The sequence below is a fragment of the Arabidopsis thaliana genome, chromosome 5 (assembly GCF_000001735.4).
Source record: "Arabidopsis thaliana chromosome 5, partial sequence".
In the NCBI taxonomy this organism is placed as follows: domain Eukaryota; kingdom Viridiplantae; phylum Streptophyta; class Magnoliopsida; order Brassicales; family Brassicaceae; genus Arabidopsis; species Arabidopsis thaliana.
Genome location: NC_003076.8, coordinates 3,462,615 through 3,483,583, shown reverse-complemented (window position 1 = coordinate 3,483,583; position 20,969 = coordinate 3,462,615). Strand labels below are relative to the sequence as shown.

The window sequence follows — 20,969 nt, the reverse complement described above, 5'->3', positions numbered from 1 at the left end:
GACCTTGTCTAATGTGTCTATTCGAATGTGGATCAAAATTTAAGATTATGTACCTAGAAAGTTTGAACATAAACCAAAAAACGAGTGAATGAGTTCGAACTGGGAGCTATGTCCGCTAGAAGAAACGACAGCCAGTGTAGCAGTGGCAATGGCAGAAGTAGAACTGCGTACGGAAGACTACTAGTCTAATCCTCCTTTCAGGAGTGCATACACAAGTGAAACCTATGAACACGTGGTTTGAGTTCCACTTACACAAGAAAAGGCTTAGAACAACCAACTAAAATTAAATCAATCATGAGCTTCTATATAGGTAATACTCATTAGTCATTAGACTCAGTTCAATTGGGCTTAATAATCAAAATAAGAATATCAAGTTGGATTGTCAAAAGATTAGTATCAAACAATACACATGCAAACGTAAGAGTGACAACTCTAGAGCCATTGTTTATAAGATTTAATTTGGTACCTAGCTCCTCATCTCCAGCAAATTTTGTACGTAATATTATTTCGTTAAAATAATGAACTTGGAGACATGAACCTGCTCTTTCCCACCAATCATATATATATATTTCGAGATCTCAATTACTTCGTAGCAGCTAATATTCCGCCGATGAATTCATTATTAACCATATATTTTCAAAATGCATATATAATATATACTTTATTTTTTTTCGTCATATAATATACACTTTTCTGAAATACAAATAAATTCAAAGTTTTTCACAAGTTAGTGAAAACCCCCACATGGAACAACATTGTTTGTATTAACATATATTTGTTGTGTCCTTATAATTATCTTCACAATTTATTTGCCCATTACAAGGTTCTCGGATCTGATGATTAACTGGTAAATACATAAATTACTATTTCTCCTAAAGTAAAACAGCTATTAGTACCAAGATATGAAATCAGAGGTTGTAAAAAAACAATTAAATCTTTAGCAGTAGCATGTAGAATTTATCTCTACACAGTTTTTTTTCTTTCTTTTACACACAGCCTATATTTCTACTTTTTGGTTACCTTCTTAATAGGATTTTTGTGAGCGGCCAAATTATTGTCATTCTGGTAGAAGATTATACCAATCATACACACAGTTTCACCAAATCAATTATATAAAAAAAACTGCCGTTTAGTCAAAAGATATTAATGAAGTTGAAGTAGGTGCTCAAAGAAAAGAAAGGTATTTGAAAAGTTGAAAAGAGAATCTAAGAAGTGGACAGACAGTATAAGAAAATGAAGGTCGACGAGACTCGAGAGAGGAGGGGTTATTAAGTTGAATTACTAAAAGCGTGTTGTCGTTTCAATCTGACCTGGTCTTAGTCTTCCACATGAGAAAATTCAGTCAACCATTGCTCTCAAAATCGTTTCGTTTTTCTTATAATTTCATTAAACAAAATCAAGTATACATACTCTCTTAACCACCATTTCTTCAAAATTAACTTTAGATAACTTTATGTTCTATATATATATATACTTTCTTTCTTCTTGTTAAAGTATTGTCCAGACTAAGTTTGGAAGTACGAGTTTTTGTCAATAAATGAAACAAATATCCTCCTTTGATTTGAAAGTACTCGAAAAGATAGGAGACAGAGTAATTTTGAAGCAAACCATATTGCTAGCTACAAGTAAGTGTAATTATTACATGAAATTGTTTATTGCTATCAAAGATCTCACTTGTACAATCAAAAAACATGTGGATATGATCCAAAGATTATGGCATGGGATGAGACAACAAGGACTCTTTTTGCATTAGCTATACCAACTTACTCGGGAGAACATTGTTTTAGTAATATGATTTTTTTATTAAGTTCAAAATTATGCTGATTTTAGATCGGGAAAGAATTATTTTTACTGTCTTCTTTTTTACCGTCAAAAATAATATTTTAGTCTTATTAAAACGATAATTGCCAATTGAATTCACAATTTACTCATGGCTAACAAAATTATTTTCACCCAAATTTTAACGGCAAAAAAAGTTAAACAATGTTAAAATGATAAATTGGGAACTTGCTAAACTTAAACTTGTGATTACTTAAGTGTTTAAGAATATTATATCATAATACATGTTCGAATAAGTTAAATGTTTGGTGTATAAACCATAGCTTATAAATTTTGAATGGGTTGTTATACACGTAGCTAACTATATAAATAATGAAAAAACAGTTTACCTGTCTTACAGTTTTAATTTCTTGAACCTAAAGATTCAAAACCCACCTTGATTTATAGTATAAGAAAATACAGATCTAACAAAAATATCAAATTAATTAATAATACGGATATGACTCAATAAGTACTTATCCACCTCCTTTTAGCTGTCTGCCAACGTATCCGAATAACTCAAGAAATCAATAAAATATAACTTATGAAAACATAATTAAATAAACCGAAAAGTTCAAATCATATTAATTCGACCGAACCAATTACTATTAATTTGTCTTTTTTTTCAGGCAGCACAAGGGATACATTTTTCAATTGTCACACTAATTATAGTATCAGATTATAATTCACACTAATTATAGTATTTTTGTTTTTTAACTGTCCATTAGGCGTTAAAATAACAAATAGTTGGTGTGTGTTACTATAAATGTAATTTTTATTACTACATGTAGACTATCAATGGGTATGTCAAAAGCTAAAACTATTCCTACATGTGTTACTATAAATGTAATTAATGGGTGTGTATTAATTCTAAATCCATTATATAATGTGACAAAAAAAAAAGGTTGTATAATGTGAAATAATTGACCCAACTTATACCAATTGATTATGTTCTCCAATAAACCTTCAAGTGTGCAGGCTTGTTAATCATAACGTGTTCCTCATACTCGAACAGTTAATAACGCCTTTTTACTGTTAACCCTGAATATCTCGTAATATTCAACCTAATGTGAATAGTTCTTGTTTAAATCCATCCTCCATATATAAGAAGAAAGTCAAGTTGAAAAAGTCAGATTTTATGCCCAAGTTTACAAGTTGCAAGCCCACAAGATCAAAATTTTCGCATAATTATAATCTCATATCGCTATCAATCCTCATCCACATTCTTGTTTTACGTATGATTCGAGCCAATCATTATTATAACCTTTCCATTTTCTGAAAATTTAACAATCTTTTTATATAAATATACAAATCCCTCTTTAACCAAATAATAAAAACCTCCCAAATACAAAACTCCCGAAAATCTCTCTCTTTTATTCTTTCTTTCTTCTTCTTCTTCCCCAACTTGAAAAAAAAAAGTAAACACGAAAATGTCTCCGTCTTGGCTCCGCCCAACCGCCGATCACAATCATCCTCCACCGCAACCGCCGTCGCAATCACCGTCCCCTCTATCTTCCGGTGATCCGAATCTCACAACATGTCTCTACCAAACAGATCACGGCGTCTTCTATCTAACATGGTCCCGAACTTTCTTAGGAGGCCACTCTGTGAATCTCTTCCTCCATTCACAAGATTACTACAACCACTCTTCGCCACTCTCTTTCTCCTCCGCTGATCTCTCTCTTTCCTCCGCCGTCTCTTTCCATCTCAACTTAAACACATTAGCTTTCTGGAAAAAACGTGGATCCAGATTCGTTTCTCCCAAAATCCAAGTCTTCTGGGACTTAAGCAAAGCCAAATTCGACTCTGGATCCGAACCTAGATCCGGATTCTACATCGCTGTAGTTGTTGACGGAGAGATGGGACTATTAGTCGGAGATTCAGTCAAAGAAGCTTACGCTCGTGCTAAATCGGCGAAACCTCCGACGAATCCGCAAGCTCTTCTGTTGAGGAAAGAGCACGTGTTTGGAGCTAGGGTTTTCACAACGAAAGCGAGATTTGGAGGGAAGAACAGAGAGATTTCTATTGATTGTCGTGTTGATGAAGACGCTAAGCTCTGTTTTAGCGTTGATTCGAAACAGGTTCTGCAGATCAAGAGACTTAGATGGAAATTTAGAGGAAATGAGAAAGTTGAAATCGATGGAGTTCATGTTCAGATCTCTTGGGATGTATACAATTGGTTGTTTCAGAGTAAAAGTTCCGGTGACGGCGGAGGAGGAGGAGGACACGCCGTGTTTATGTTTAGATTCGAGAGTGATCCAGAAGCAGAGGAGGTTTGTGAAACGAAGAGGAAAGAAGAAGAAGATGAGAAAAATCGAAACGGTATCGTTTTATGGAAGCCGAAGAAGCAATGTGGAAATAGTTTTGGGATTAAAGGGATTGTTGAGTGGAGGAAGATGAGGAAGAGATTTGTTAAGAGTAAGAGAAGTTCTTCGTCGTCTTCGATTTCGATGTCGTCGGCTTCTTCGGCGTGTAGCTCGTCGGTTATGGAATGGGCTAGTAGTGCTGATGAGGCGGAGTACGGCGGAGGAGGTTGTTCTGGTTCCGGTTCCGGCAATGGTCTTGGATTCTCATTACTGGTTTACGCTTGGATTAAGTGAAAATATTCTTTTTCGAGGGAAATAAGAAGTTACTGTTTTCGGTTAATTTTTTTTTTTTAATATGTTCTTCTTTCTTTTTTATATTAATTTTCCCTCTGAAATCACGTACGGACGAGAAGATATAAAAATATTGGAGTAAATTTTTTTTTACAAAGATTTCAATTTTCGTAATATCTCTGGTGACTAATTTCCAGTATGATTCTATCGTTAGTTAAAACTTAAAAGAAATTCTTAGTACAATATTATGTAGGAAATGGTTGGTATTTGATGGCGGTGTCTTGTTGTATTAGTTGAGAAGATTAGTTGTCAAATGTTGACTCTCGGTGGCTTTGGATAATTTAGTCCTTATTAAGCTTTGGATTTAGTACGATCTTTAGACTATTATTAGAGTTTGGTCCTATTATTTTTCTTTCTTTTTTTGGTGGTCCCTTTTAAATACTTTATAACGGTTCCACTCATAATGAGATGTATATTTTTGTAACGTTATGGGAAAACATACACAAGGAATCCGAGATTTCTGTCATCTCTGTAGCATGTAAGAGTGTGTAATTTAATAAAATAAAACGTTAAGGGGGTAATAGTGAAATATGCGATTTATCATTTGCAGTGTGGCGTGAGGTGATGCTTAAGATAGGGAAAAGAGAGAGGGCACCTTTTGGGAAATATTTCATGTTTTCCGACAAAGTGCCATTTTAACATGTGAACAGTGGGTCCCACTGTCTCCCTATTCTTCTCCTTTTGCCTCTAATTTTCCCTACTCTGATTACGAATTTACGTTACTAACCACTTTACTTCATCATTCGTTTGTAACTAGAACTACAAGTTGCAGAGAATGTAAAATAAGGACATGTTTAGTTACTGATTTTTATGCGCTTTTAGATACGCAGACAATTCCAGATCGACATAATCTACGGACTTAAATTTCTAGATATTTTGATTTGTCATTTTTTTTCAGAATAGTTGGCAGTAAAGATGGGCCGGCACATCTTGGCCCAGTGTATTTCTAGTCCAGATTTCATTTCCTGAGATAGATTGTCAGATGACACGAGTTATCTTTGGGCTAGATTGTCCATACGCCGAATTACTTGATTCACATAAATCCTCAATTCTAGTTGCTACTAAACAGACATGTCAATTCTGACCAAATCTTGGAAGTCCGGTTCAGCTGTATCCTGCAAAAAGTTAGAGTTAAGGGTCTATATATTTAAGTCCAAAAACCAATCATATCCTCTGGACTAAGCCCATTTAGGTTAGGGTGTTTTTGAAGTTTAGGTGGCTTGGCTTTGGGTTCGTCATAAGTTGCTTGCGAAACCCAAATTTGAGGACGGTAGTAACATACTAACAACAAATTTTGACCACTTGTATTATATGGGTTTAAAACTAAACCTTGATAGGTCACGCAGCGATAAACATTAATATTAACGATTTGTGTGTATTGATGATGAAGATAAGTCATAAGTGTTTCAGAAATAAATCTCTCTTTTGTTGTTTTGTGTTCGGATGGTGACTACAACACAAATGCTAGGCTACAAACGTAGTCAATCAGAAAAATAATTTTGATCCAAAGGAACATAAAATAAAATAATTAAATGAATTTTATGAGAAAATACAATAAATAAATAAATTTAATGGAAATTGTGGATTCGAACTCGGGACGACTCAGGTGGAACGAATCATCCCACATTTCACGGCCATCTCCTGCGTATCCCCCACCGTGTACTCGAATTACTAACCCGAACCCGATTGAATCAGCCGATTATTCAAAACTCTGCAATTACGAGTAAATTTGTACCGAATCAAACCGGGTCGGAATTAAATGACGATTGTCTCTCCGGTCACCAGATGATAGCCTTCTCGGAGACGCCGTGAAGCAACGGCCGAGATTCCATCAATAGATCCAGCTTGCTCCTAATACCACCGTGGCGATTCTTCTTTAAATCATCGGTACAAGTAAACCGACTTGACCGAGTTATAAACCGAATCGATTCCTCGAAAACCGATTCTTCACACGGGATAACCAACGGTCCCTGGTTAGCAAAACCGAACTCCTCTTCAGCCTTAACCAAGAGATTCATAAGAATGGGGTGGTTCAGATACGTCGCAAGCACCACGAATCTCCTGCAACTTCTCCCAACGTAAACCGCCACGTGTCCTGACGGTACATCTGACGGCACAGATCGTCTGACAGACGACATTCGCGCCTTGTTACGCCATTGCCGAAGCATTTGCCTTAGCTTCACAATGTGTCGGATCTTGCTACATTTTCCGATACCTCCAGCCATTTTTTCCGATTACAGAAGCTTTAACGTGTTGGTATTTCGTTAGACGAGAAAGTGTGAGAAACAGAGAAAATGTGAGGTAGAGAGTTTTTGGGAGGGGGGAGGTATATATAGTAAAGAGAGTAACATAATGCCCTTAGGATTTTGTGATAATTACGAGATTACCACATTGGTTCTTACTTTTGGCTTCTTGCGACGGATGAAACAGGAATAGTGTGTGATTATGAATTAGATTAATTTTATTCGGGAGATTAGTTTTAATTATTATGTTAACAGAGATATTAGATACGATTCTTAGATGAGGAAACATTAAAGATCTTGTGTGTTTTTTTCTTCTTGATGCATTGGATATGTCTGATTTATGATGGATTCGACATGTGAAATTTAGTGGTTGATTATTGGTTAATATAAAATCGTAGGTAGGTTTTTTATAATATGCTAATGAGAGACTATCATGGAAAAACATGATAAACTGGCAGTCATTAGAGACAAAAGAATTTGCTTAGAAATAATTGAATGAAATTGTCAATGATTAGTAATGTAATAAACTTATAATGGTTAGAAAAAAGTTGTCACGTATTGAAAAAAGGAGAAGTAATTTGTAGTATGTGGTAGGAAAATAATAGCATGTGCTAATGTAAACTAAAGAGTGTTGGACAAAAAGAGCAGTCATTGGAAATACTTTAACACCACATTGGGATTTAGAGACACATAAAAGAGGCATTCCTCTCTTTATTATTCATTATATGATATCAAAGTCTTATATCTTTAAATTATGTGTAGCTATTTCTCGTACCAAAATATGCAAGTTTCTATTCCTGCAGATCTCATATTGAGCAGCAAAACATTGGGTTTATAGGAGGCGACGTCAAATTTAAAAGCCCTAAACGATTCCATAATTGGGAACTTCATATAAGCCGGACATATCACGTCGAACAAAAGATCGCAAACAAATATTTGTATATACAATTTAATTTAAAGATATAAATGTTTAATGTTTCAACTTTCAAGATGTAAAAAAGTGTTATCAGTTAGTTCGTGGTCGTACATGCGAAGGAGTGGCTAGCTACAACCGCCGCTCTTGGGTCAAAGTTTTCAATTCTTCAAACTAAACACAAAAAAAAAATGTTCGAGAAAAAGTTAATATACAAATTTTGAATGAATACTAAATTATATCATTATAAGATTAGTATAATTTCAGCGCACGGAAGTGTGAGGTTTCTGGTTAGTTAATAAAATAAATGAAACCCACCACATGCATGCGTAGCAGGAATTGGAGGAAATGTACTTAAACAAATGTAATTTTAATTTTATACTATATAGTCAAAACATAATCGTCTGTTTTAAAGATTTTGTCACCAGAGGCAAATCAGTTTAATTTATTTTTTACAAATAAGTAAGTTTATTGCTATCAAAACAAAAGTATATTATAAGAGACGAACAATAATGTAATGCGGCGTACCAAAACACTAGTTTTTGTAGTTTACGAATGTGTCCACGCCGCCATGTGCGCTAACGTTTCATCTCCAACAAAGAACCCAAAATATTTCTCGTTTAATGTTTGGAGAAAATATAAACTTGATGATTGTCTCTCAATAGACTTGAATCTGATCGTCTCTCAAATTATACTTAACTCGTACATTTTTATGGGATAAAATATGGCCAATTACATAGAACCCACAATATTCCAGTAACTAAAAAAAACAATTATCCACTCTCACCTTAAAATAAAGTGTGGGAGTGATCCAGACAAATATCAAAAACAATGGTTGATCAATAATCCAAAGTTCCAAACCTCGACCACTTATCCATCCTACATATCACATAGTCTGCATGTGACGTGATTTGGTTATAATATTTGCTTAATATCAATTTACATCGTTTTTGTATATTGCAGTCAAGTTAATATATCAAAGGAAATATGAATTAAATGCAAAGGTAATAAAATATAGTATGTATTAAAACAAATAAACTTGGGTCAATCCAAGTGCATGTGGAAGCTTGGATACATTCCCCATGGCCATGGGTTACTTACTAACACTTACTTGTTGAGTTCTAAGGATCTTCTCGTTTGATTTTCTCTTCTTAAGCATATATATTTTCATTAATGCTGCTATGCAGCAATGAGTTTACAGTATAATTGTTATGTCCTGTGAATTCTTTTAAGTATATATTTTGGTAAACTAATATAAAAAGTACTAGAGATCGAATCCATTTAATGAATCGGCATCGGGCAGTCTGTTTCCGCCCTCTTGCACCATGTTCATACGTAGTGACTGAAACTGTGAGGTTTAATTGGGATCAATCACTAACTCTTGTTCTTACAAAATACTCAACTATCTCATCGATTACTATCTTTTGTGTAATGCCTTTTTCTGAACCAACAATATCCATCTAGTAAATATACACATAATATTAACTAGACAGATTATTATAGGTCTGTACTAGAATTTGCTCACCCCCTTAGGAAAAGAGAAAAACTTTGTTACCTAATTACATTTCATCAGAGAGATTAAATTACTTTATGTCGTTCTTAATTCTTATTTTAAAACACGTAAAACTTAAAACTGTATTTTGTGCATTCAAATTTAGGCTTCAATGGCCATAAGCAGAAGTGATAAACTTGAATAATGTTGGGTATTAAATATATATAGCTTTTTCCGTACAACTTTTGTATAGTACGTGAATTCGTTAACGTTCCACACTTACACTCCAATTCTTTTTAAAAGAAACCTTTTGTAAAGATCTATGATACATGTGGAGCAGGAAAACATATGTTCTGTTAAAAACTTGCATTTTCACGTTATAAAAGCCAATTAAGAATAGATTTAACTCAACACGATATCATGCATGAGCAACTTTTTGGTCGATCGGATTTTAGTTAAGAGTTGGGCTGGAATGTTTTCATGTTCTAATACCAAACCGAATTTTAATTATGATGAGGTTATAAACTTATAATTCAACCATGTCCATGTCATATATGTGATGGTTTTAACCCAACCAACTTGAAATCTCGGATCGGAGCGGCCGTACCAAATTTGGTTCGGATCGATATTCAGAACACAGCTGACGAACTCTCAATGCCTTATCAGTTGGGCCTGAACCCAACGCAGTACTCCTACCAAGGGATACGACTCGGCCCATCATCGCTAATTACCAAACATGTAGATCAAATCGTCATTACCTTTTTTCTAACCCAACTAAAATCGTGATTACTTCAAACGACAAACGTAGAAAAGAAACACAAAACTAGCCACGTCATCGATCCTCCCAAGATTAAACCAATCAGAAGCGAGGACGCAGATCGCCAACGTCAGTATTCGCTCTCATAAGTCGAATCTTGACCGTCGAAAATGTGAAGATTGGACCACTTCTGTATTTCCTAATATTAACCGACTAAAACATTCACCTATATAATCATAATCACCTTTTACTATTCCCACACAATCATCAAGAAAACAAAACTCGCTTCCTGATAATCAAATCAAAAGCTTCTCTATCAAGCTTATCGAAAAGTCACATCTTTTGGAAGAAACAATGGCTCGTACCAAGCAAACCGCTAGGAAATCCACCGGAGGTAAAGCTCCCAGGAAGCAGCTTGCCACCAAGGTTTGTCCTTCTATCTTTCATTCATACCGAAATAGTAGATCTAGGGTTCAAATTTGGGTTGAATAACGAGTTTTTGTGGACGAAATCTGAAAAATATGATCTAGGTTTTCTATATTGTGTTGAATTTTTAGTTTATGATCTAATTTAGTATGAATCTTGCGGTTTTGATTTTGTTTATGATGAAATTGGTTGGAAGGGGATCTAGGGTTTATCTAATTTGAGTATTCGATTGCGTCTCTAACGAATTCTTCAATACAGGCGGCGAGGAAATCAGCACCAACCACCGGAGGAGTCAAGAAGCCTCACCGTTACCGTCCAGGAACCGTCGCTCTTCGTGAGATTCGTAAGTACCAGAAGAGTACTGAATTGTTGATCCGCAAGCTTCCCTTCCAGCGTCTCGTTCGGGAAATAGCTCAGGACTTCAAGGTAAAATTTATACTCATTAGCGGCGGATTAAAACTTATCAATTAGGTTATGTTATGGAATTAGGTATACTAATTAGGTTAAATTTTGCAGACGGATCTGAGGTTTCAGAGTCACGCGGTGTTAGCTCTTCAAGAGGCGGCTGAGGCATACCTAGTTGGACTTTTCGAGGATACTAATCTCTGCGCTATTCACGCCAAGAGGGTTACGATCATGCCTAAGGACATTCAATTGGCTAGAAGAATTCGTGGAGAACGTGCTTAAGCTTTTATTTACCTAATTCAAGTTTAGATTTTTACGATGATGTATTAGTATTCTGGATTCTTGTTTCCTATCGCTCTTTTATTTGCTTACCAAGTACATGGTGTTAATTGTTGAACTTACAGCTCTTTTAAGCAAACAGTTATGAAATCTTTCCTTTCCGTTATTGGTTCTTGTTGATTTCTTTGCAAAATTCATTCACAAGTTGCACATAACCCAGAAAAAACTGACAATTTTGATACGAAGATGCATATGAATTTGATTGGATAGTGTGTATGAACGATTGGATAAAACCAACTTGCGATAAAGTTTAAATGTTGCCGCAAAATTCAGAATTATGCTCTTCTCTTTTTTTGAATTTAAAAGGCTTGTCGATGTCAATATGAGCTTCGTAACTTTGGTCTGAAAAACAGATAAGAAAGAGACATAAAAAAGCGTTTTTCTGTTTTAACAAAACAAATTACTTGGAGACAATATGGGCTACATTTTGTTTAAAATTTATTTATATGGGCCAGTTATTGGGCCTTTTAAAATTGTAGATTACATTTTCGTTAACTTGGTCATGTTCGAAAAACTCGGAGTCCTCACGTCAGCGCCGGCGAAATTCCGGTACTGCTCCGTCTTCTACGTGTATTGAAGGTGGGCGTTTCTTTAATAATGCCTGGTTTCTGTTCACAAGTCCAATGTATTTCTTAATTTCATTGAAATTTTACTGTGCCAATCATTGCGAATTCAAGTTGATTGTTGGTTCAGCTTTTTAAGTGTTTGCCGTAGAATTAATCGGATTATCAAAATGCTTGAATCTCCGAGCAAATGAAAAATGCTTTACTTAACTTTAGCTTTAAATATTCGTATCGTTTAGCAATGGTGTCAATTGCAAAATAAGAGAACACTGTAAAATTTCTCATTGCAATGAAAAGATGTCTTTTTTCTTATGGTCATTGCGTTGTAGGAGAAAACAGTGCATCATAAAGGATACGTTTTCACTTGCATTGATTAATTCTATTAATCTGCTGACATGTGGATGTAATTTGGTAGCAACCTGATACTGATCCATCAATATCGTTTTTTTCTTGCTGTGTGTTTCAGGAAAGTGTGACTGAGATTGAAGAGTATTGATGGGGTCAGAATTGTGGTATACATACAAGTAGATGAAAAATGGACCCAAGAGCTAATCAATGAGGTTTGGGTTCATTAGATTTTTATTCCACATGTGTTATTGTCTGCCTTGGTGTTTCTTCTTTGTTTTATTCATTAAGGTGTGTTTTCATTCCTTTTTTGGTTGCTTGTGGCCAATTTTGTATCTGAAAACAAACATGATGATCTGTCTTGTGCCTTATATGTTTACTGGGAAGAAAGTGTACATACTTCTACTTTGATTCTAGGTGAGGAGTTTGATAATCTGTATATTCAGATTCATATGCCAACATTTGGTATTGTCCAACGTTTGGTGTTGAGTGTAACTGTGTCAAATATTTATATTTCTTTATCAATCTATGAGTTATTTTGGCTTCTATGTTGCCCTTTAGTGATAGAGCACAATGGTAAATTCAGGTTGGCCATAATATCTTTGCCTGCTAGTATTCATAAACCTGTTCACAATCATGTGTTTTCTTAAATATTTGAAACACTGAAACTTCGTTCTCTGTGAAAGCTCATGAAACAGTTTTGATGTTTGTCATCTCAAGATGTGTAGAGTTGGAGTCAAGTCCATTAGAATTATGTGAAGTCCTTTTAAATTTGTGTCTTAGTCTTATAAGTCTTGACTCTTGTCCCACCTTTTGTGCATCATACGCACATGGTTGTTTGTACATTCTATTTATGTATATTTAGGTAGTGCATATAGATTCATTCTAAAGGCCAAAGACTAGTCACTCTTTGTCTAGTGTACACAAATTTCGGGTCTCACAAAGATTTCATTGGATTCTTGATTATTTCATGATTTGTTATTAGCTGCATTATTAGGATCATATGATGTATTAATTATGTTTTTTCTTCTGGACTCTTTGTTTCTTGTCATCATCACAACTAACAAGTTCTTATTTTATATTTGTTTTGCTTTCTTTGTGTGTCTTCTTAACTACTTTTCAATAAAAGAATGTTTTTCTTACTTTTAGGTTTCGCAACTCTGACTTTACAATAAGTCTTTTTTCTGGTTTCCATGACAACAAATCTTCCCATATATCTCAAGATAATCTCTTTCTTTCATACACTAAAAAGTTTCACTTCGTTTCTAGGAACTTCACTATCTCTTTTATGGTTGTTGGGTGTATACAGAAATCCATTGATGTCTACCTTAAAACCTCAAACTTGTAGAAGTGTGAAAGTTGTACATCATAAATCTATGGTAGAAAATATACTCACAAGATTACTAACCCTTTAATAATACTGGTGTAGACATCAATGACAACAAAAAACCAGCACAAAGAAAAGAAAGCTTGAGGAAAGGCTTGGCTCGAGGAAAACAATTTCAGAGCAAAACCCAAAAAAATGAAAAGAAAAGACTCTCAAAGTTTAAGGGACAAGTCAAGGTTCTTCTGCTTCTCTTCTTCAGCTGGCTTCAACAATTCCTCGCCTCTCTGCCATAGTTCAGAAGTTGGAAACTCTACTGGAATCCTTCCTACATCGAACCTACCGATGTTTTCACATGTGGAAGTCAACGGTGGAGCAATCATCATCTGATGATGATTATAATGATTCTCTGTTGAAGTTAGTTTTGCTATTGCTGGTTGCTGAACTAGTGGTATCCTTGACCAGTTGATCTGACCATACTCACCACCGTAAACGTTATATGAACTTGGCTTATGACTCATTGAGTGTGCCTGAATACCCAAGGTTCTGTTGCTGTACTGTCCATGGAACGGGACCGGAGCAAAACCATATGGATGCCCGAAAGCTGCGGCAGATGCCATCCGTTGCCCTCGCTTTGCCAAAGTCCTTTCTCTTTTGTGGGCGTTTTGGTGACCACCAAGCGCCTGTGAGCTGTAGAATGTTCTTTGACAGTAGTTGCATGAGAAGAGCTTCTGTTCAGTGGAAGTTGACCCGTTAAAACTCGGAGTGACTACACCTGTCTCTAAGCAGTCGAGGAGATTGAGTTCTTGATTGAGCTGTGGTTGACTAGAATCATATCCTGCTAGCATAAGGTCAAGCTTTATACCTTCCACTCCTTCTTTTTGGTCATGATCATCTTCTTCTTGTGCTGCTACTGTGTCTATGTTGTAATTTTCTAGGCTCAGCTTTGGGGAATCTGAAAATTGAAGACTGGTGGATGCAGAAATGATGCATGAGGAATCAGATGATCTTGGTTTTCCGCTGGAAGAATCCATGAGGGGCAAAGAGGGTATATAATTTTCCAGGTGATGGTTTTGTTCACTTCAATTGTCTCTCTCTCTCACCTTATGGATTAATAGCTATATAGCCTAAGAAAAAAAGAAGCATAAAAGTCTAGTTTTTTCACAGAAGTGGGAGCAGAAGTTGATGCTATATAAGGAAAGTATAGACTCAGTACAAATGCTTTTGGAGTTTGTAATAAGTGGAGAAAAGTAGTAAGAAGATGAGAGAGATAGAGAAAGAGAGATGGGTAGGTCTTGTTTGCTGACACACCACACACACACACACACAAAGACACAACAAAACACTTGAAGCTGATTGGAACTCCACCAATTAATACCTGTGTTTATCCCTTTGTAGGAGCAACTTTCACTTCACATCAACCTTTTTTTGGGCTGCTTTCTCCTTCAATACACCAATCTCTATTCCCTATCATGCATAATCTTCTTTAACTTTTTTTTTCCTGTTCTCTCAGTCTATTGCCTTTATGTGCTTAAAAGTTCTTCAACAAACAAGTATACATGTCATTTCTTTTTCTTATACCCAGGTTGATGCCAATGACATGTAGAGTTGGGCTTAATTCAAGAAAGCCATCCCAATGAATATTTACTTTTTGTCTTGGACTCCTGGTGAGTTCATGAACTTTTGAACTATGCTTGATATTTGCTTGCTAAATCCACTCTGATTGATGGATTCATTGTTTTTCTGTGGACAGATTCTAATAGGCCCCAACTCGTCTTCATTTGGTATAGTTTTGTATGCAGCCGCGGATATGTGTAAGGAAATTACTAAACCCACCTTAGCCCAACCTACAAATCTTACATAGAATATGTACAGTAGTAGTCACTAGTTCTAAACTAATGGAGACTTTATAGACTCTTTTGTATGAGGAAAAAAGGATTTGGAGGGGGGAACAAGACAAAAGAAAGCTTGGCAGTTCAAAAGATCTTCTGAAACTGGGACCGGTTTTATTTGTTTGGATGAAACGACAACTTGTTGTAATATTCACGGAGTAGATGAAGATGACAACAAGTGACAATGAAATTGAAAAGGATGCTCAATGACAAGAGAGAGAGATAAGGAGAGAGTGGACCAAGTGAAACTATTCAGGTATGTTTGATGTTTTTGTGTACTTTTGAAACTTCGAGATGAAAGTGGTCATCTCTGTTTCCTTTTAGCTTTCCACTGTTTAACTCTCTTTTGTCCTCTTTTCACTTCTTCCTTTTGAAGTTTGCTTCACATTCACACTCTCCTTCATCTTTATATCCATTGGAATCCTTAATAGTTTGCCGGATTTTATGGTTGAAAGGTACGAAACTCCCTTAGGACACATTCTACTTCACAGTGATTTCCACTTTACATGATTCACTTGAATATTTATCATATCAATTAAGTGACATGATTAAAGATTAATATCACCCTTCTTTCACAAGTCCATTAAATGAATATTGTTTGTTTTTTCCGAAATATTCGAAGGCCAATAAATTTTGTTCTGGTTTGGGTGGGAAAACAAAGTGAAACGACAAAGCGTCTCATCTATGCTTGCTCGGGATACGAATCTTCAGTATTTGATTTCTCGAAAACTTTAGCATAAATTAATATGTGGTGGAAGCCGGAAAATATAAAAATAGGCAAGTAAAATCCAAAGAACTAATTGTTAGGACAACTAGTTTAAGTATGTTGAGTATTTTGTCGAATGCGACCTATATATAATTCGTGGGTCCAATGTTACAAACGATCTACAATTAAAGAAATTGTGAAAGCTGATTCGGTGGATCAATTGTTAGTATCAATTAAAAATTTGATTGACTACAAATTATTTTATAAGTCTCTTACATGTACACTAATATGAACTTTATAATAACTTAAGACTGTATAGGTATCACATTAGCATTTAAAAACAAGAAACATGATTGCGTAAGGGGAACTGAGACAAGTGGTGCAGGAGAAACCACCCCCACATGGATGATTACAAATATAAACACTATTTGTGTTACCAGTAATCACAAATCAGCTGAATCTTTTTGATTAGATTTGTCTGTCTCATCCAAAATTAGGCAAAAAGTATATTTCAAAACTACATCTGAACCTTACTCTTCATTTTTGAAGAATAAAATAACAAATAGCCCTAATCATACTTAGTTACTTACCATTTTTTCCGCAATCAAGTACTATACATCAACAGAAAAAAAAACTAATAAAATAAAAGTGGGTGCTTGACAGCTTCTTTTGGATTCACAAGGATATGTATATCATAAGTTGATGAGTAATCGTTATAATTAGGGTTGGCACTGATATTTTGCTGGTCTCAACCAAATTGATAAACATACTATGTTTAGGCATACCAAATTTTCCTCAACGAGAACAAGTTCAAAAAAGACATATGGCAGCCACAAGATAATAATTAGACACTAATTAACTCAATTCATATCTGATATGTATATAAATAATTTTGATGCTATTTCGTCCGCACTGTGTTACACATTTTTATTTAAATATGTAACGTTTTTTTGGTTACCTAAAGCAAAGCAATAGCCAATAGTGGTCATTTGATAATAACTAAACCCTAAAACAACAAACATGCCCAAATCAGAATCCCAATTCAACCTTGGTAAAAACGTTCTCCCACCTCTGATCAAAGCCCACACAACAAAGGCCCAAATCAGAATCCCAATTCCCAACACACAAACACACGTGAAGAGACTCAGAGAAGCCGTTAAAGACAGGACTAGCAAGTACACTGTTTCTTCTGTAATAAGAAGTAGATTTGATTCTCTGCCACACCTACATAATAGTGACTCGGACTTTTGCCGTATTGCTGTTGTTTTCTTCTTTTTACTTTATTTCTCGTGTCGTGTTGCTATTGGATCATATGTTTTCGATCATCAAACAAGTTCGTGTAATGAAATATTTAAGGTTTTGAGAAACTTAGATTTAATTATCTTGATGGAAACTGAGTTCATACACAAATCCACATTTTGACATAATACTTCCAACAGGCTGATACTTTTTTTTTTTTCTTCGGCAATTGAATGAGCTACGACGTCTCAATCAGTCAAATCTCGTAATCTTCTGTACCACTTGCGACTCAGATGACGTCTGAATACTTGCCCAACAAAACATTGATTGCATTAGAATGCTACTCATTGACAATATGATAATAAATTGGCTATTGAGGTGATTGGCGAATGCAACAGCATACATATGTGATTCTCCTCCACATTAACCATGACATGATACCACTTACATCATAAACACCTAAATAACAAATCTATACATCAATCGATTACCATAGCTCTGTTTTTTAAACAATGTAACACATATAACCTCTAGCATAAGCAGTTCATTGTTCTCCTTATCAACTTGTATCAACGAAGAGGGAAAGAAGAACACAGGAAGATTCAACATTCTCTTAAGCATAAAACTTACCAGTTTGCATCTTCAAACTGGTATGGTTACAAAGAATTACACAGTAACTGCAAGCTGAGACATGCAAACGCTACTACAAGAAGCCACTGTCAAGTTACATTGGTCACTAGTAAGAAGAAAACACACACAAAAAGAAAAGAGAAGAAAAATTAAAATTGGAGATTATTTATTAAATAAACGGGTAGCTGAATTGATATACATTCAGAAACTCAAGCTAAAACAAAAACCCCTCAAATTTTGATCACAAGGGGTTTTCCTGAAAACAAAGCAACAAAGACACAACAAGTCACTTACTAACACCAATTTGCCAATTTACACAACGACGATTCTATTTTGGTCTTCTCACACTCACAAAGACTAAAGAAATATATCTAATCGCACTTCCCTGGAATTTTCAAAGTATCTTTCATTCCTTTCTTCTTAATTAGCAACAGTAGTAGTAGTACCATCTTCCACACCTAGACCATACAAGACTCCAGTGTATTTCTCAGTTGATCCCGGGAAATAACGTTCCTTGAGCTTCCTAAACGACCCTAAGGTGAGCAAGCTATCCGACCCAGCTTGATGACAAATCCCAACTCTCTCCACTCCCATAAGCTCCGCAAGTCTGTTCAATCCACCAAACAGTCCGTTGCAGAACGTCATCAAGTGCTTGATATCGTAAACCGTAGGGAAATACACATACAGAAGCTTGAAGAAATCAGCTTGCTTGAGAGGCAATTCCTTACAAGTCAACAACTTAACCAAATACCCGAAATCATATCCACCATGGAACGTAACCCACGAGATAGCATCGTTCAAAACAATCCCAGACGACATCATAAGCTCACCAAACCTAACCACATCAATACCTTTCTCAATGTTCTTCTTGAAATCAATCCCACACTGACGCAACAGCTCAATAGACTCACTCGCGTAGATATCCTCACCGATGTTGAACTCACGGAAATTGAATTGCCAGATGCAGAACTTATCCGTCCCACAAGTCGGAAGATTCCCATTCTCATCAGAAAAAGTTAACCCAACTTGAATCAATTTCAACAAATCGACATTTTCCTTGAGAGTCCTGTAGTTAAGATCGTTATTGTACTTGAAAGTAGCAACAGGCTTCAAAACCACACCTGGAAACTCAGTATCCATAGCGATATAGCTGAATTTGTCAACAATCTCACGGATCAACGCGAATTCTTCAACCAAATTGTAATCCCAAACCTCTCGAATCATAATCGAATCTTCTTTCAAAGTCTCCGCCATTTCTAGATATACAACAAACCCAGATCTGAAAACAAAGCATACGTCGGAACTCGGAAATACTGCGAAACTCGTATCGGTAGATCTGTAAACGAAACCTTCCGATCTGAGGAAGAGGCAACAACACCAGGAAAATCAGAAATCGATGTAACAAAAAGCAAACCCTAGCTGTGAAACGAAAATCGAAATGAAACGGAGAGACATGAAAGTATGAAATTACCAGAGGTTTCGCAATACAGATGTAAGAAAAGGAACAGATCTAGCAGATTCGAAGAGAGATCTGTGCGTCTGCGAGAGAGAAATTATCGGGTCAACCAGAGAGAGAGGTTTCAAGTGGTATGGCTTTGGAGAAGATGAAGTGATAAATAAAGACAAGTGTGAGCCTTGAAACGAAGCCGTTTTGTTTGACGATGAAAAGCTTATACGACGACGTTTTGCCGTGCGTCTTCTTACATCAATCATTACGTTTTGGCCAGTTACCAATTATTTTATCCGTATTGTCCGTTTTCTAATTATTTTAATGATGCGAATTGTGTGATATGATGACCAATTTTTATTTATGTGTATCACGGAAATTCCGTTCGTTTGTAACTTCCATGATCTTTTTTTTTTCTTTTGCTTTGTAGACCTACCTCCATTATTCTTAAATTTTATGTATTTTATAGCATTTGGTACTAGAGTTAAATTGTTATACCTTATTATGACGATCGAACTTTATAGTTATAGGAAAAGTTGTATAAACTAAACTGCATTTTGATTTTTGTACAAGTCTAAATTTATATGGTTAAGAAACAGATTGTGCTAATAAACAATCAAAATTATTTATTTTTGCTATGGAGCTAGTCAGCTAGATGATTTGAAGAACCTTAAAACTTCTTTTTCTTACAATTTTAACTCAGTTTTATATCATTTGGTAATAATATTCCTACGGATTGTCTCGCAATTTTATATCACATTTTAATAATTTCTGTACTGATTATCTCACAAAATTGAAAGAATATCAATTTTTTTTTTTGTCGAAAATTTGAAAGAACATAATATTTGATTATTTTCCAGGTAAACTCTTTTATTTCTGTTTTTTTTTCTTCTATGTAAACTCTTCAATTTCGGATTTGTTTCCTATGTAGTTCTGCCAATTAATTGAAAATATGGTATCTTGTTTTTTTTCAACTCAAAAAAAGGATTTTAGATTTATGTTATCTTGTTATTAAGAAGGATTTGTTAGCATAATTGTTAAACAAAACAAAGTAATTTTAATTATAATAGAATTGACTTTGGGATTTCTACCTTACAAGTTACAAGTGGCCAATATTAATGCAATCATACAACGAATGGGAAGACGTTTGATAGAGATACATGCATCACTTGTTACAATCATCTTCGTTCATGAATAGAATCATTTTAGATTTATTTATTTTAGAAAAAAACTTTCAAGTTTCACCAGCGTAATCAGTTTTTCTTCTTAAAATTATTACATGAAAAGATTCTCCAACTCAAACGAGGACCAAAGTTCTTTTTTTTTTTACAAAAAAAGACAACTATTAGGAAGAAAGGGGATAAAGGAATTTTAATTCTAATTATTATTACGGAGTCAAGGCATCATCGTGCTTCCCACTTACCCTCAAGCATAATCCATTGTTTTGTAATAATTAATTCGTTTTTATATAAACTAATGTATTAGCTTGTTTTATATCAAATAATTGTGTACCTTTTTCTATAAATTAAAAAAAATAAACAAGTAATGTCAAGTCACGAAATATTAGATGGTGGTTTCATCATCCGACCATTTTTAGGAAATTTCTTCTGGAATCCAACACATACCAAACATGAAAGTTTCTGCATAATTGTTCTTATATATATAACAAAATTTACTTAATTGTTACCCTCCAAAAATATGTCTCACCGTGTAATTGCTTGCTCATCTAAAATCTAAATAGAATTCTATATTTAAAATCAAAATCGAAAAAAA

General features: G+C 35.0%; 5 protein-coding genes and 1 long non-coding RNA gene across 10 annotated transcripts; 3 read left to right on the top strand and 3 right to left on the bottom strand.

Moving 5' to 3' along the window:
• Positions 1–2,962: 2,962 nt before the first annotated feature.
• On the top strand, positions 2,963–4,912 carry AT5G11000 (hypothetical protein (DUF868)). Its single transcript, NM_121138.3, has one exon. It carries the CDS (start codon positions 3,249–3,251, stop codon positions 4,416–4,418), a length of 1,170 nt encoding a protein of 389 aa, NP_196661.1. The 5' UTR covers positions 2,963–3,248; the 3' UTR covers positions 4,419–4,912.
• A 948-nt stretch (positions 4,913–5,860) lies between these two features.
• AT5G10990 (SAUR-like auxin-responsive protein family) lies at positions 5,861–6,764 on the bottom strand. Its single transcript, NM_121137.3, has one exon. The coding sequence runs from the start codon at positions 6,698–6,700 to the stop codon at positions 6,254–6,256; it is 447 nt and encodes a 148-aa protein (NP_196660.1). The 5' UTR covers positions 6,701–6,764; the 3' UTR covers positions 5,861–6,253.
• A 3,249-nt stretch (positions 6,765–10,013) lies between these two features.
• AT5G10980 (Histone superfamily protein) lies at positions 10,014–11,179 on the top strand. Its single transcript, NM_121136.6, has 3 exons — positions 10,014–10,306; positions 10,565–10,732; positions 10,823–11,179. The coding sequence occupies exons 1-3, from the start codon at positions 10,235–10,237 to the stop codon at positions 10,991–10,993; spliced, it is 411 nt and encodes a 136-aa protein (NP_196659.1). The 5' UTR covers positions 10,014–10,234; the 3' UTR covers positions 10,994–11,179.
• A 315-nt stretch (positions 11,180–11,494) lies between these two features.
• On the top strand, positions 11,495–16,092 carry AT5G10965. 5 transcript variants are annotated; one of them, NR_143259.1, is made up of 7 exons: positions 11,495–11,629; positions 12,080–12,173; positions 13,388–14,346; positions 14,450–14,570; positions 14,681–14,949; positions 15,036–15,096; positions 15,196–15,665. It is a non-coding gene; the product is annotated as an other RNA (long non-coding RNA). The 5 variants fall into 5 exon arrangements; NR_143260.1 differs by having other exon boundaries at positions 14,450–14,949; NR_143258.1 differs by having other exon boundaries at positions 13,388–14,949.
• Positions 13,498–14,316, bottom strand: AT5G10970 (C2H2 and C2HC zinc fingers superfamily protein; the record flags this gene model as incomplete). Its single annotated transcript, NM_121135.1, has 1 exon — positions 13,498–14,316. The coding sequence occupies one exon, from the start codon at positions 14,314–14,316 to the stop codon at positions 13,498–13,500; it is 819 nt and encodes a 272-aa protein (NP_196658.1).
• Positions 16,093–17,269: 1,177 nt separating the features above from the next.
• Positions 17,270–19,486, bottom strand: AT5G10960 (Polynucleotidyl transferase, ribonuclease H-like superfamily protein). The gene is made up of 2 exons (NM_121134.4): positions 19,221–19,486; positions 17,270–19,106 (listed from the first exon to the last, which is right to left on the bottom strand). Exon 2 carries the CDS (start codon positions 19,001–19,003, stop codon positions 18,170–18,172), a length of 834 nt encoding a protein of 277 aa, NP_196657.1. The 5' UTR covers positions 19,004–19,106; positions 19,221–19,486; the 3' UTR covers positions 17,270–18,169.
• Positions 19,487–20,969: the final 1,483 nt, after the last annotated feature.